Genomic DNA, 17,411 nt, shown 5'->3' with positions numbered 1-17,411 from the left:
TATCGTCCACAGTCCGAGTCCAGTCACTTAAATAATTAGGTGATCATTTAGAATAAAATGATCACCTATTGTTATTGTATGAAATCTTTATTCTTCTTCTTCTTATTCTTAGTGTTTATTTCTCTCTGTACAAATTTGTGTAACAATTATCTCAAAAAGTTTAATGTAAAGGATTACCAAAATTTCACAATGTCTTTCAAATACTGTAACTTAGTCCTAAATAAGCTTTTCAGTGTGATCACTCATCTGTGAAATCACATTATCAATCATATCTCCATAATTCATTATCACATATTAATGAAATTCACTACACGTAAACTTCAGGTCAAGGTAAAAATATTGGCAAATGAAAACTCGAGAGTTTCAAGGTCATGTGCGTGAAATCGCGCGTTATAATTTTAAAAAGCTCAAAATTAAGTTTTGATCAATTTAGAGCATGAAATAGGCCATTTGCGTGTTTAAAAAAATTACTCCGCAAAAACACATTTTTGCGCACGCAATTTTTAAAAAGCGTAAAAAAATCAAATTTGATGTATACATCACATTCTACTCACAATCCTTAGTACATTCTCCAACTTTGAGTCCATTCCGACTTAAAATAACGCTACACGAGCACTTTTAAAAATGACAAAATGTGCACATTAATTTCACAAAAGTTCTGAAAATGGTGAAAAATACACATACAATTAATACAATTCTAATACATTCAAATACTGAATACTCTGAAATGCTTTATTTGTCCATCATCATCATAAAATAACAACAGAAATTCTTCTTGAAGATTGACAATTATTAGTAAAATAATAAATAGATATACAATATAATATATTATGTACACACACATAATTTTTTTATTTTTTATTTTTTTTATTTTATTCAATCAAAACCAACAGCGATAAATACCGCCACTAACAGGTTTGAAACATAAACAATACAACATCAAAAACGGTTAACAATAAAATAGAGATAAAATATATATATATATAAAACATAGATTGGCATGCCATAAACAATTTCAATTAAAACAGGTTATGCAGGCTGTTCAAGAAGTGAACACATAATCGTCTTCTTAAAATAACCAAGTCTATCATTAAAAATATCGATATGATTGCTATTTAGATTATTAAATGTATAAGGTAGTCTATGAAAAAGTCCCCTCTTAGTACAGTCGGCACAAAAAATATAAGTTATGAAACACGGTGTAAAAATGACAAGGTATAAAAATTGAATAGGATTCAGGTGATTAAAAACAGCTTTAAAAGGATTCAAACAATCAGAATGTTCCTAAAACCTTACAATTTATAAATTGCTAAAAAATATTAAAAATATAAAAACATTTAATAAAGTTTCATTGTTTACATACAAGAGTATAACATAATATTTTATCAATGGTGACGTGAATTAATTAAATGAATAGCATTTGCAACAAAGGCATATCTCGATCTGTTTGTCTTAGTTATTGGAACATGTATTCTACCACTGCATTTGATAATAAAGTATTTGCTAAGGGGATGTATATTTCATCTAACTGCACCAACGGATCTTCAACAATATATTCAGCTTTCTTTGTAATCAGAACTGGAATAATAGGATCTTTCTTTACTCTAAAGTCTACGATCATCTCCTTAGTTTTACCAACATTTAACTTTAAACTATTCAATTTGCTCCAATTTACAAAATCTGATATCAACTTACGGTAGTCATATTCATTATCATGCTTATCACCTAAAATGTATCCTGTGATAACATTAACAGTATCGTCTGCATATTTAATCACAGAACATTTGTTATCCTGCTGTCAGACATGTGCCCATTAGCTATTACAAACCGAGGTCTACATTTCAGGAAATCGGACAGCCACCTGATGATATTGTGGTTTATCTCCATGTCTTTAAGCCGACGAGCAAGAAATGCAGGAATAATGGTGTTAAAGGCACTTGAAAAGTCTACATACAGAGATCTAACATATCAGTTTTATTTCAATGTATTATTGAATCGATGATTGATCGGTCCTCATAGTCATGGCGCTCGTTTAAGTAGCCTAATATTAATGGCCTAAAATAATATAAAGATGGATCATAATAACAAGGCGGCAGCTTTTCGTCCAACGCATTGGCTTCTAATAATTAATAAAATACAATAATTAACACACTGATATTCAGGTACAACGCACTCGCTAAAACAATTTGGGACCTTACTTTAATGTGTATGGGTAGCCTATAATGCATATCCTTGGTACGTTAGTGTCTTTATACATCATAAACAAAATGAGAAGTCGCTAGTCTATTAAATCTATCCTATAAAACTAATTAATACAAAACAATTGCTTACCTAAAAGAGCCAGTCGTACGGGCCAGATAGAAACTTTAAAAACAGGTTGTTTGGTTGGAAGACTTTGTATGTCTTGGTGGGGCTAGACTTATCTGATAAAAATGGAAATTCACTTTGCTTGGTAGATTAAAACAAACATAAAAAATGTTGCAACAATTTAAAACGTGCAGTATTATATAACGGATTAAAATACAAGATAAAAAGTTAAAAATATATACTAATATACTAATGCTTTAAACCAGCCCGTTATTTGGCTTAAGGTGTCTTTATTGTAATTAATTGAAATGTATTTTGAGCTAATGTAATTAATCTGATTGATAAATTGGAAGTGTGTACAAAATATGGAAGTTTAGAATGAAATTATATTTCATTATTTAGTTTTAAAGAATATCTATTACAACAATATATATGACACCTGTCAAGATGTAAAGTATATGAAACAATCAATGTTATCAATGAGGCCGTCATCTCCAGATACGGCAAGTATTATCTTTACTACCTGAAAAAAAAAAAAAATTATTTACCAAAACTAATATCTTATCGATCATTCTTTATTTACCGAAATATATGTTGCTTGTGTTTTAAGACTGTTTTCTATCAAAATAGGGGTTACTATAGTAGAACCCCTGAATTCACTTTCTCACAAAACGAGGGGAAATACATGTTTTAACACTACAGCCAATCCCTATTTAGCAAACAACCCCTATTAAGGGACATGAAGGCATCCTTTTAAACCTCCACATCTGTATACGTACAAGTAAAATTTGTGTATTACTTCACACACATAATACAGTGCATGATGATTTTTACTGCGCTTTGACGCGAGGATCACATTTCACGCATTTAAGATGTATTCGTTGAAAATTAAGTTGTTAAACGTGGCACAGATCACATTTACCAACAAAACTTGAACATAAATTATTAAAGAAAATTCAAACAGAGTTTAGTATAAAAGGGTTTCAAGAAATGACTGAAAAGTAAAAAAATGTATAAAATATATATAACTCTCTATTACTATTAGCAATTGATTTTACCTGTAATAATAGTGCTACCCTCATAGTTAAAAGCACAGCTAAATATTTCATCAGTATGACCTTCTAGAACTTGTAGACATTTACCCGTCTTAGAGTCCCACAACCGACCTGTCTTATCCGCACTTGCAGTTAATATTTTGCTTCCTTGAGGGTTAAATGCAATCTATTAAAAAAAAATATAAAAACCTATCTTTTTGAAATTCGAGGTCCAGTTACACATCTGGCTCAAGAACCCAGTTAATTGTTTGAAAGAGTAATGGGTTACCTAGAGGTACTGTTCCATTTCATGCCCTACTGTGTACAGACGATTGAGCACTGTGGAAGCTGTACGACACAAAGTGAGTGACATCCAAACTAACCTTTAATATTTCTCCCTCATGTCCTTCAAGTTTGCACACGCATTGATGTGTTGCGGCATTGTATACACGTGCTGTACCTATAGAAAGACAAAATCTTATCTTGAATTTTGAGTCATTCCACGAAATTCAAGCATATCCAATAATTTCTCCAGTATTTAGTAAAACTGAGGATAATTAATGAAAATATGGATGTTTCATGGAAACTCAGTGGGCCACATCTTTTAAAGCATGATTATAGTTTAGGGCCGTTGATGGTGTAACAAATAATGTTACTACAAGTATTCTCTGAAGTAATTTATAGTATTCGGTAAAATACCGGAGAAATCGGAAGGGCAAATATCTGAATAAGAAATCAGAAATAAATAGATATTTACCATCAGCGGAAGCGGTTGCAATGTACTGGCCTGTATAATCAAACACCACGTCCAGAATTTCATCTTCGTGTCCACGCAAAGTACCAACACATTTGCCATTATCAGTAGACCATATCTTGCAGCACTTGTCCATTGAACCAGTAACAATTAATGAGCAATCATAATTAAATTGGGCTGAGCTTATCTCACCACGGTGTCCTATTAATGTGTATAGTTGCCTAGCAAAAAAAATGTACAAAATATACACAAATTTTTATATTACATAAATAAACAAATAAAAGCTGATGGGGCTATTAACTATAGCAAGTTTTTGATTTTGCGATGACGTACAACCTACTTATGTCATCATATGGAAGTACTATCAACTTTTTTAAAGTTTCAAAACCGAACTTTGTAAATTGTACGTCCAGGTGACAAACTTGGATTCTGTTTTTACAGACATGCGAATTTAAATCATTTGGGTGTACAGTCACCGCGAAAAGGTACACTATGACTTGGACAAATGACATCGTAATAGATCGTCAAAATTGTGACCTTGACTTACATAATGACCTGTTTATGACCTACATATGATATGAATAATTTACCTTTTACTTCTGATATCCCAGCAAGAAACTGTGTGGTCGAATGATCCAGTAATAATCTGAGAACCAATCGTGTTGAAAGATAATGCTATAATTTCAGCAGAATGTCCCTGAAAAAACCAAATTGAATTAGTATTAACATCAACATTTATGTTTCTAAAAACCTATCTTTTCGAAATTTCAACAGATCATTTCGAAAAGACTGAAAGAGTATATTTTGAAAAGTCCACCCAAGAGTACTGAAAAAAGAATCCCAAATACATCGGTAAAAGGAAGTAATGGCTCTAGATGGCAAAACAACCAATTGATTGTGCATTTACTTACCGATAATGTACATATTTCTGCCCCAGATTGAGTGTCCCATAGCTTAGCTGTGGTATCCATACTACCAGTAGCTACAATGGTGCTCTGTGGGTTGAATGCGACACATACCTGTTTGGAGAAAGAAGATGAAAAACCTAACCTTGGAAAATAAACTAAACATATGAAATGAAAAAGGTTAGCTTCACACAGAGTCGACGCTGTTTTGTTTTGCGTGTGGAACTAAAGCCTGTTTAACTCCCGCCTAAATCCATGCCTGACTCACTGTACTTACTATTTCTGCTGTGTGGCCCCTAAAGGTGTGATAACATTTTCCACTTTCAGAGCTCCATAGCTTGCAAGTCTTATCAAATGAACCTGTTGCGATCTTATCACTAAAGAATAAAATAAACTCATCAAATATTGAAAAAACTTGACTTTATGGTCGATAGAGATACTTGGAAAAATGAAATATCTGGCCAAACTATAGAAAGGTGCTATATAACTTTATAAATGAAACAAAATACATAAAACCATAGAGAGTACTAAACTCTATATAGATATTTGCATTTAAAAAATAGTAAACAAGAGTTTTGCCATTGTGATGAATTATAAAAATATCATTTTTATACATTATAAAAGTTTAATCAATTAATTGTAATAATTAATTACCCATAAGGATTATTGAAAGCAATTGCATAGACAACATTGCGATGCCCTTCCAACGTATGCAGTTCCTCCCCTGATGCTGTATCCCAGATCTTACATGTTCTGTCATAACTCCCTGTTATAAAACTTGAGCCAGATTTGTTAAAAGCCACGTTTGTTAGCGGAAGTATATGAGCTCGAAGAACCTACAATAGTAGTAATGAATACACTTGAACATGTTGACAAAAAACCACAAAACTCTATTTTCAGTTATCGAAACTGTTTACTAGAGAGCTTGAAAGACTTTGACTTTGAGAAGTTGACTTTGATATGCTGGAATTCAAGGGTGTCTAGAAAACTCAGATCTCAAATATTGATATTGTGTTTACTAGAAATTTGCGCATCTTGCGAGACTAGTCTATTGACCCGAAAGAGTAGCTAGAAACATTTCTCTTGCTGATCTGGCTATTGAAGTGTTGAAGACTAAACATTTCGGCTAAACCTAATGCAGCTCAAATTAGCAATTGAAATGACGGGTACTATCTCTTGTATGTTTAACAACAATGAAAACTCATCAGCAAATTATGGTGACGGCTTTACTGCGAATGCGAAATCATAGATAAGTTACTTAAACAAAACTTTCTTTATTACCTTAAAAAGAAAAAATTTGTGATCAGACTGAGAAAGTTTGGTCTGAAGTTTCTCGATAAGTTGACGAACTTGTTCCATGCGACTAGGAGTAATCAGCGCTTCTTTTTTAGCTGTCTGGTCCAACAAGGCATCAACATCTGTCCTATAAATATTGAAAAAACACTCAATTAAGAAAATCATGTACACAGTAATATAATATCACTACCATATTATTATGGGAATTATGGGAACATGACACTTATTTTGTCAATCAAACTAATCTAATAATAATATAATTATGTAGACCGGGTATAAAATAGATACTACAATACTACATACTCTGGTTTTAGATCTAGAAGATCTATAGATTTTGTTTTGACCATCTGACTTCGACTTTGTTCATATTCTAAAATAATACCTAGAATGATCAATAAAAAAGAAACAATTTATTTGGTTAGTGTTTTTAAAAGACAATAATAAAATTGTCTTAATATAAGATACAGTAATATCGCATTTCCTTATTTTAGTAGTGAAATTCCTTGCACAATTTGAAATTGCGCAAGGAATTTTTTGCGCAATTTCAAATTGCGCAAATCGTTCAAATCGCGCATAACATTGACATGTTGTGTGACGAATGAACCTTTTTAACTTATTTTGTGGAATGAAAAATATATAGGCCTATGTTAAATTGAAACGTCAACAGAAGGCTTACCACAAACACAATGATTTACGTTCAGGAGCTGCTGCCGCCGCCGTGTGTGTGGCTGGATGGGCAAACTACACGGCGGTGTTCCTAAATATAATTTTTTTATCTTTCGTGGGAATCGCCCACCTTTATTGTAATTTCTTCTCATTTTCATTAACATGACTTAACAGGTATTTATAAACGTATTCATTTACGAACCAATGTATAATAGTTTAAATAATTATGTAATTCTTAAAACGATATAGATACATATTTGGCATAAAGGTACAGATGAAGCTTTTTCGTTTTTTCTAATTTTTCCAAAATGCATGATTTGTAAATGCAAAATGTGAATATTTTATACCAATTAATTACCTTCTGTTGGAAAACACTTAAATATGAGGTCATTAAATTTAAGCCATACATTTTGAATTGCTGTACATTCAACTAGCATATGTAATGCACATTCAATCTCTTGTTTACACCTGTCACATATATTGTTTTCTACTATTTTCCAATCTTTAAGCCTTTTTTTACAAGGTCAAATGTTGTGTAGTAATTTAAAATTAAATTGTGCAATTGTGTTTTAATTTCTGCTAAATTTATTTGATGTCGACCTAAAATATTGTTGATGTGTACCACATCTTTTAACGTTTCTACATAAAAGTCTGTTCTTCTAAATTGAGTAGGCTTGTATTTACAGTATATTCAATGGGATACATATAATACACTTCCATTTACCGGGATCTGGACTTAGAAGCCTTCACACACTTGCTTGATGAGTGGTGTTCTTTTAATTTTTTTTCTTTTTTCTTTCCCCAAAGAAAAAAGGTTTTTTGGAGGTTTGCGGAGTTTAGCAATCATTTTTGACCAAAAAAAGATGTTTTACCCCAAAAATAAGTAGTTAATGTAAAAAAAAAATTAAATTTCCACTGTTGATATGCCCAGTGGGTTGTACACTACATGATTCAATCACTTTTTATGTTGGTTCGATGGGGTTTGCTATGTTTTTTTGGAGGTTTTCGGTGTTTAGCAATAGTCTTTGCTGATCGTTTTTACTTTTTGAATTGTTTCATGCATAATTTCTTGAACCTTTTCTTCCAGCTCCATTGAATCGACTGTATTTCCTTGTCTTGTTGGTTGAGTGAGGAGATCATTCAGCACCTCTAGAACATATCCAGTATTAGAAGCTTCATCTTCATTTTGTCTGCAACCTCGTTACTGATAGTTGATAATATTTTACTTCCAGCCTCGTCCTCATTGCTACTCTCTTTGCTGCATGAAAGAACTTCATCTTCTTCATTTTCGCTTTCTGTTTCTTCTTAATTGAATAAATGTGAAATGAAATGACATAATCGTTTCGGTTTTTTCTTTAGGGAATGACAATTCCGTTGAGGGTCCTCTAATTTCTTCAATGGGGTCGCTTATGCGTTTTTCTTCACAGTTGTACGCCATATGTCCTGTTTTGTTACAGGTGTAGCACACTATTTGATTTAACATTTTCGGACATGCATTTATTTTGTGTCCTTTCAACCCACATTCAAAGCATATTATTTCTGTAACTTGTTCTTTGTGGAAAATTCTGGCGTTAAAATTGTTAGTTTTGGTAAACCTGGGTAGGCTCCCTTTGAAAGGTTCAACCAGTACTGCTCTATGTTGATTCACAGTTTTACAACCAAGTTTTCTCAATGCGTCTAGGATTTCTTCGTTTCTCACAGAGACAAAGGTAGGCCATATACATCTTTTATCAAGATTCTTACAGCATTTTCGTTTCTGTTAAGATATGGATTCGTATCATACACGCTAGCTTGTTTCCCTTTTATGTTGACACCTGAAGAAATTGCTTATTACTCGTTCACTGTGATCATCTATGTTTATACGCCATAGATTTTTTACTTTTTGGGCTCCAATAAGGTGGTCACAGTTTATGATATTATTCAGAGCAAAGTTTCTCATATTTTATACATTCTTCTTCTTTTTTACGAATTTCGTCGTCTTTAACGAATATTGGTTTGACATTGTTCCTATTTATTTGTTCTACAGTAGTCATAGTAACAAACGATTTTAGGAACAATAGGTATAGAAATAGTGTTCACAGACGCGTGATCTGTGCGTTGGTAGATTCGGTTGTTGCTAGGGTAAACAAACGACCCTCTTCTGTGACACTTTACCGCCTTTTGATCAACAGTTAGTAAATTCGGCGCTAGTTCCGTTTCGCACCTGTTTTTATTTCGACTTCCTTTTGACTCCAAACTTGTTAAGTAACTTATTGTGAATACCACACCTTAGAATTTGGCCTCATAAGTACTTTTATGAATTAGAATCACATAAAAAGTAGCAAATAAATCCTTTAAATTCATGATTTTACAGACATGTTTCTCGTATACCGTTCGCGAATTTAGCATACTGGAAGTTCAATATTTTCGTTTCTATGGAGCGCCAAAAGAGCAAATATAATAGATGGTTAAAAACTCAGTGGAATGCGTCTTTTTTTAATGCATCTATTATTGAAATACACGTTTAATTTCAATATATTTTGTCAATAAAAATGCTGTAACATGTTACTGCTAATAATGTGCTGTTTTCAAATATCAACAGACCCTAAATCGGCATCACTACCTAGCCTGGCCTAAGACTAAGAGGAATATTATTTAGATCATTGAGGTATAAACCTACAGTACATGTACTATGATGATGAATTTGTAGATTTTTATTCTTAAAAGTTAACGAAAACCATGTACAGTATCAACAGTAACATTGCATTGACAAAATATGTTAAAATTGAACGTAATTTTCACCAATAAATGCATTAAATATACGCATTATACTGAGTTTTTAGCCCTCTATTATGATTGCTCTTTTGGCGCTCCATAGAAACAACAACATTGAACATGGAGTATGCGAAATTCACGAACCGATGTGCGAGAAACACGTCTGTAAATTCATCAATTTAAAGGATTTATTTTTTACTTTTTGTGTGATCTCCTTCGAAAAAGTATTTTTGAGGCCTAATTCTAAGGTGTGGTACTCACGATAAAGTTGCTGAACAAATTTTGAGTCGAAATAAATGACAGGTGCGAAACGGAACTAGCGCCGTAAATTCAAACTGGCCTAGTTAACAAACGGACGACGTATCTCATAATAACACTTACGAAGACTGAAAATCACCATGAAAATTGAATTCCAATTCTGGATGATTGATAGTTGCTTTATTCTGTTATTTCTGATAGATATATTTATTCTATAAAGATGTTGTAAATTAGTGAAGTTTTTTCGCTGGGTTTTTAAGTACGTATACTATAAAAACGCCACCAACCTTGTTCCTAAATATAATGAATTAAATATAATATAATTTGAAGAACAATGTATCTTAATCAAATAGTAGACATACCTGGTGGATAATACCTCAATAAAAAACGCTTTAACTTCATTGTATTTTATGGGTAAAATGGGTCGCGCGTCACCACGAAAGGAGCCTTGTGTCGCAAAAGCTATATTGCATGTTATAATTAGCTTTGAAAGTTGGAATAGTCAATTTTGATTTAAATAATTTTTTTTTTTTTTACATATTCGACATATTCAACTATTAGGCCTATAGTTTACTTGTCCTTAATTATTAAAACTTAATTTTGTTTCAAAATACATAAATTTTGACGTTTTTATAGACAATGTTGTAAGGTTTTGTGTGGAATTCTGACGATTTCAGTCGTAAACGGCTAAAAATCTACCCTATTTTTCAATCGAATGTTCTCGCCTTTCCAACATTGGAAACCCGTCACAACTGGTATGGTTTTAAAGCTTGTAACGTCATCTTTCAGAATATCATGAATAAACATTTATACAGTATTTGCAATCATAGTCCAATCACAATCACTTTTATAAAGGCACTAATCGCGTCGCGTAAGGTAAAAAATTCCAGACTTTCTATCAAAACCAAATAAATATCTAATGGAGGAATTACGTTCCTCCATGTGGGCCTACTATTACGTTAAACTACTATGGGGGAATTACGTTCCCCTATACTATAAATCTTAACTAAATGGAGGAATTAAGTTCCTCCATTGGCCTATATTAGTCGTCCTCCGTTTATCGTTCACAGTCCGAGTCCAGTCACTTAAATAATTAGGTGATCATTTAGAATAGAATAAAATGATCACCTATTGTTATTGTATGAAATCTTTATTCTTCTTCTTATTCTTAGTGTTTATTTCTCTCTGTGAAATTTTGGTAATCCTTTACATTAAACTTTTTGAGATAATTGTTACACAAATTTGTACAATGTCTTTCAAATACTGTAACTTAGTCCTAATAAGCTTTTCAGTGTGATCACTCATCTGTGACGTCGCGTATACGCCATTTTGTGAAATCACATTATCAATCATATCTCCATAATTCATTATCACATATTAATGAAATTCACTACACGTAAACTTCAGGTCAAGGTAAAAATATTGGCAAATGAAAACTCGAGTTTCAAGGTCATGTGCGTGAAATCGCGCGTTATAATTTTAAAAAGCTCAAAATTAAGTTTTGATCAATTTAGAGCATGAAATAGGCCATTTGCGTGTTTAAAAAAATTACTCCGCAAAAACACATTTTTGCGCACGCAATTTTTAAAAAGCGTAAAAAAATCAAATTTGATGTATACATCACATTCTACTCACAATCCTTAGTACATTCTCCAACTTTGAGTCCATTCCGACTTAAAATAACGCTACACGAGCACTTTTAAAAATGACAAAATGCGCACATTAATTTCACAAAAGTTCTGAAAATGGTGAAAAATACACATACAATTAATACAATTCTAATACATTCAAATACTGAATACTCTGAAATGCTTTATTTGTCCATCATCATCATAAAATAACAACAGAAATTCTTCTTGAAGATTGACAATTATTAGTAAAATAATAAATAGATATACAATATAATATATTATGTACACACACATAATTTTTTTATTTTTTATTTTTTTTATTTTATTCAATCAAAACCAACAGCGATAAATACCGCCACTAACAGGTTTGAAACATAAAACAATACAACATCAAAAACGGTTAACAATAAAATAGAGATAAAATATATATATATATATATATAAAACATAGATTGGCATGCCATAAACAATTTCAATTAAAACAGGTTATGCAGGCTGTTCAAGAAGTGAACACATAATCGTCCTCTTAAAATAACCAAGTCTATCATTAAAAATATCGATATGATTGCTATTTAGATTATTAAATGTATAAGGTAGTCTATGAAAAAGTTCCCTCTTAGTACAGTCGGCACAAAAAATATAAGTTATGAAACACGGTGTAAAAATGACAAGGTATAAAAATTGAATAGGATTCAGGTGATTAAAAACAGCTTTAAAAGGATTCAAACAATCAGAATGTTCCTAAAACCTTACAATTTATAAATTGCTAAAAAATATTAAAAATATAAAAACATTTAATAAAGTTTCATTGTTTACATACAAGAGTATAACATAACATTTTATCAATGGTGACGTGAATTAATTAAATGAATAGCATTTGCAACAAAGGCATATCTCGATCTGTTTGTCTTAGTTATTGGAACATGTATTCTACCACTGCGTTTGATAATAAAGTATTTGCTAAGGGGATGTATATTTCATCTAACTGCACCAACGGATCTTTAACAATATATTCAGCTTTCTTTGTAATCAGAACTGGAATAATAGGATCTATCTTTACTCTAAAGTCTACGATCATCTCCTTAGTTTTACCAACATTTAACTTTAAACTATTCAATTTGCTCCAATTTACAAAATCTGATATCAACTTACGGTAGTCATATTCATTATCATGCTTATCACCTAAAATGTATCCTGTGATAACATTAACAGTATCGTCTGCATATTTAATCACAGAACATTTGTTATTATCCTGCTGTCAGACATGTGCCCATTAGCTATTACAAACCGAGGTCTACATTTCAGGAAATCGGACAGCCACCTGATGATATTGTGGTTTATCTCCATGTCTTTAAGCCGACGAGCAAGAAATGCAGGAATAATGGTGTTAAAGGCACTTGAAAAGTCTACATACAGAGATCTAACATATCAGTTTTATTTCAATGTATTAGAATCGATCAATCATCGATTCAATATCGGTTAATCGGTTAGTTAATATATGCAGCAAGAATTACTGTTTTTGCAATATTCTTCTAAATATCCTCTTGTTGATATTGAGCATGTACATGTTTTTAAAAGTTATGTCTTGACTGCAAGTTCAAGTATATAAAATCTTTATGAAGTGTTCCTTCTGCAGCGTAATATTCAGCACGAGTCTTCCCAACACAATGGTTGTCAAACATTTGAAATTTATGCACAAAAAAATGATTTGGTAGTTTCTTCTTAGTACAATATTGGTAAAGATTATCTTAGTAGTTATACATTAGCTGCATAGTAAAATGATAAATTACAACCTCCTAGTAGAGGCAAGACCTCAATAAAATGGCACATTTTATTGGTGAATAATGGAACGCAGTGAACTGACGACTAATATATATTACATAGCCTATGTAAATACGCTAACGTGATTGGTTGAAACTGCATCACATGACTACCGCTGTGAGGATCGTAAATCGTATATATCCTCGAGAACGATGATATTGACTGTGTAATTTTCGCGTAATTATCGTGTCCCCTGTCATTAAACATATAGATTCTCGAGTACGATGATATTGACTGTAATTTTCGTGTGCCAACACTCGCGTTGCCGATAAATAAACAAAAGTCATCAAATCGATCTTGAACTCGGGTGGAATTGTCACTCCATCGCAAGACAATTCGCTTCAACCGCTGCGCCACGGAAGTTGCTTGAAGAAATTAATCATCTAAACTATTTAAACTATGCATACATTAGCGCCCTCATTTGTTATAAGTCCACCCTAAATGTGATGAAACACCGTTTGTGATTGGTCAATACTCACGGTAGTAACCTAGTAACTAGTACGCGCTGAACATCCGGTGATTCGGCTCCTCGAAGATCGAGAAGACGACTAATTGTTTATTCGGCCTACCTGATTATAATATTATTTTTAATAGGCTTATTGATGGAAATTCTTCTGTTAATTTAAACGACCTAGGCCTAAGTGAATATTTTATTGCCAAGGAATCATTAATTAGTAATTATCTGTATATTATTCTTCGCAAGGTAAGGTGTCTAGGCAGGCTTGTTTAAATACAATACAAATACTATAGGAGGCCTAGCCTAGCTTCACCCAACCCAGCAGACTTGTTCTTGGCTATATAATATAACAGATATTGACTGCTTAGAGGTTAAATATAAGATTTGACATCCCCGAGGGAATGATATTAAGTTCGAGGGAATATATATTTCCCGAAGCGCCAGCTGTAATTGATCAAGAATAAAATTATTTATGGCCCTTTTTAGGTTTTTGTTTTTTGTTTGTTATTTCCATAGTCTTAACTTTGTTATTACCTTCTCATTGTGGTGTGGCATGTGAGCTAGTTTTTTTTTAGCAGTGGTATTTTCATTTTTACATTTTGTAGATTCTGACTCAACTGTGCATTGACCATTTAGCCACGCATTTCACTCACTGAGCTAACCGTAATTTACAAAATGTATCGCGTTCCAGAGATAATGAATGAATTATAACCGTTTTAAATCACTTGTTAAGATTCATTTATTGTTGCCGGTGGTCTAGGATGGTTGCAGTGAAATATATTTAAATATGGTATAAAAGTTATAATAATAATGAGAACATGCATTGAAGTTTAGTTTTAGTTTAAGTTTAGTTTAAGTTGTTTTCAAATTTTGTTTAAATGTGCCGTAAGGGCCCCTCGGAAGAGCAGTTTTATTTTATTACTGAGAGGGCTACCCTACTGAAAGAAAACGAAATAAATAAATAAACTTGACGTAACTTTTTAAATATTTTTTTTTACAATTACTTAACATATCGTTACAGTAATAAACTAAACTTGAAATAAGTTGTTAGCTATATTATTTATAGACAAAATTTTAAATTTCTAGAAAATGGTGTGATGAATGTAAAAACTATATGTACAGCTGTACAAAGTATAAAAAAAGCTTTCCGTCGATACCAAACACAATGGTATTCATAAGTGGTGGAAATTTGACCTTTGACCTCATTTTGATCACATGACATAATGTAATTGCGATTATCTTTGTTGCTATGCATTTTAGGGTATGGGTGTAATGGCAATAAATGATCAGTATTGTATTCCCTTTCCAATGATACCACACATGATCAGTTTTGTTAAAGTTAGTCCGCCATCTTGAAAATCAAAATGGCGGCCACTTGCCATGGTCGAAAAAAATGGCACCAAAGTTTTTCTTGTTCAGAGGAAAATTCGGAGTCAGAAAAACGTTGGTGCCGACAATTAACATCAAAAGCCTACAAAATGACATAAGCCCCTGGACTAATTATCTCCAAGAGAAAAAAATGATTTATATCCGATCTTAAAAAGACCAGCTAATGCTATTATTTTATTAGAGGATTTCAAAACAAAAACTGTATAGTATTAGGAATTTTTAAAAAGCTAATCCAATGATACCAAACGAAAAGTAACTACGAAACTTTCCCTTTCCAGTGACAAGTTCAGTGTGGAATGTCGGCCATTTTAAAATTCGAAATGGCGGTTGGTTTAAAATGATATTTTGTTGGCGTCAATGTTCATAATAGAAACATTTGAATTACATTGAAACTAATTACTGTAGATAAAATGCTTAAAATAAAGAAGCTAGCAAATTAGACTAGAGTTTTATCTTTTCACTAGACAAGGCAAGGTTACTATCTAGGCCTGGGTTAAATAAGTAGCGCTAATTGGTACTTAGTTAGGAGGATGAGGTAGTATCGCCGATTGTTGGTAACTAATAAAGACCTTCAAAAACTTGCATAGAATTTAGAAAAAAATAATTAGAGAATATAATAAGTTAGAATTCTAGATGTTATTACCGTGCCACTCTTCTTTCCATGTTTTCAGGTAAGGCAAAAATCAAGGCCAAGGCGAAAATATATAAGTCAGGATCAGTAAGGCAGGCTGTCAATGAATAAGTGAAAATCAGATTTGTCGCAACGCGGAAATCGATCAACCGTGACGTAACTAAAATAACTTTTTTTTTAAATGATGAACAAAACTTAATAAACAATACCGAGAAATCTTAAGTTTAATTTTACATAAATATCTTTTTAAACTAATATAGCTAGAATGGAATATATATCTATAAAGTATAGTTATTGATTATCCTTTTTCTTGAATTATATTTTTGTTTAAACGGTTGTGCAAATAGAAAATTCGGTTGCCTGATTGGCTTTTCGTCTTCACGTGACACCTAAAGTGTTTAATTAAAAATACTAATTATCTTAAGTTAACATTTTACCATAAAGAATGCAACCGATCAGTTAGCGCACAGTGTAACACTGTGGTCATGTTGAAGGGTGAAGATGGACTCTTGTTAGACTGAGTTCGAATCTTCAACAATTCATTGTTTATAAAAAAAAATAATTTATTTCTTTTTCCCTTTTTTTGTAATTCTATACCGCGTTTTTCTGGAATCTGTTATTATGTATATCAACAATATTTTATAAGGGTGGTCTATCCAGTCAAAGCTGATCATTAGGGAACATGTCAGAATGATAGCATTTATAATAAAAAATAAATTCAAAAATAATTTCAAATTAAAATGTTAGAAGTAATTAATTGGCCACCTGAGAGAGATGGTTTTTGAGTAAATATTTGAAGGAAGCGTACGATGATCTAAAGGAAGAGAATAAAAAAAGAAGAATTTGAAAAAGTTCCAAGTAGGGGTGATTTCCGAAGTTATGGAGATCACTATTAGTGAACTGCCATGTTCCTATTGGCTTGGTGGTTGTTCCCACTAGAGACGCAACGCAATCGTATGCAGAGCGGAAGCGAGTTGACAAGCGACAGTAATCCATCTTGGTCAAATCACTTAAGCTTGGTTCCCACTAGAGATGCAACGCAATCGTATGCACAGCGCAAGCAAGTAATGCTTGGTTCCCACTAGAGACGCAACACAAGGACGTAACGCAACGCAAGTGATTTCAACAATCACAAGCGATGGATTATGCGAACTGTCGCTTGTCATTGGTCAATACGCGTTACGTCCTAGTGGGAACCAAGCTTTTAAGCGTGGTTCACACTAGCGACGCAACACAAGGACGTAACGCAACGCAAGTGACCAATCACAAGCGATGGCTTATTCGCTTGTGATTGCTAACTGTCTATAACTTCGCTTGTCATTGGTTAAAACGCTTGCGTTGCATTTACGTCGCTGCGTTGCGTTCTAGTGGGAACCACGCTTTAACAAGCGACAGTTGAATAATCCATCTAGGACGTAACGCAACGACATAAGCGCGACGTAAGCAATTTAACCAATCACAAGCGATGTATTATCCGAATTTTCGCTTGTGATTGGTCAGCTCGCTTG

The 17,411-nt window shown here is 32.6% G+C and overlaps 2 protein-coding genes across 3 annotated transcripts in view; one reads left to right on the top strand and one right to left on the bottom strand.

Annotated features, from left to right (window-relative positions):
• Positions 1-17,411, top strand: part of LOC144842397 (protocadherin-9-like) — a 215,377-nt gene that overhangs the window by 171,426 nt on the left and 26,540 nt on the right. The gene's annotated exons all lie outside the window — the stretch shown is intronic.
• Positions 712-16,001, bottom strand: LOC144841899 (uncharacterized). Of its 2 annotated transcripts, none has more exons than XM_078698186.1 (11): positions 15,916-16,001; positions 6,600-6,678; positions 6,282-6,423; positions 5,655-5,836; positions 5,278-5,377; positions 5,007-5,114; positions 4,686-4,792; positions 4,099-4,316; positions 3,725-3,801; positions 3,366-3,528; positions 712-2,830 (listed from the first exon to the last, which is right to left on the bottom strand). In XM_078698186.1, the coding sequence occupies exons 2-11, from the start codon at positions 6,641-6,643 to the stop codon at positions 2,796-2,798; spliced, it is 1,176 nt and encodes a 391-aa protein (XP_078554312.1). In that variant the 5' UTR covers positions 6,644-6,678; positions 15,916-16,001; the 3' UTR covers positions 712-2,795. The 2 variants fall into 2 exon arrangements, with proteins under 2 accessions (XP_078554312.1, XP_078554311.1); XM_078698185.1 differs by lacking the exon at positions 15,916-16,001 and adding an exon at positions 10,337-10,425.

This window comes from Antedon bifida, chromosome 5 (genome assembly GCF_963402885.1).
Source record: "Antedon bifida chromosome 5, ecAntBifi1.1, whole genome shotgun sequence".
Classification (NCBI taxonomy): Eukaryota; Metazoa; Echinodermata; class Crinoidea; order Comatulida; family Antedonidae; genus Antedon; species Antedon bifida.
The sequence above is the reverse complement of the archived record's forward strand: the minus strand, read 5'-3'. Positions and strand labels throughout refer to the sequence as shown.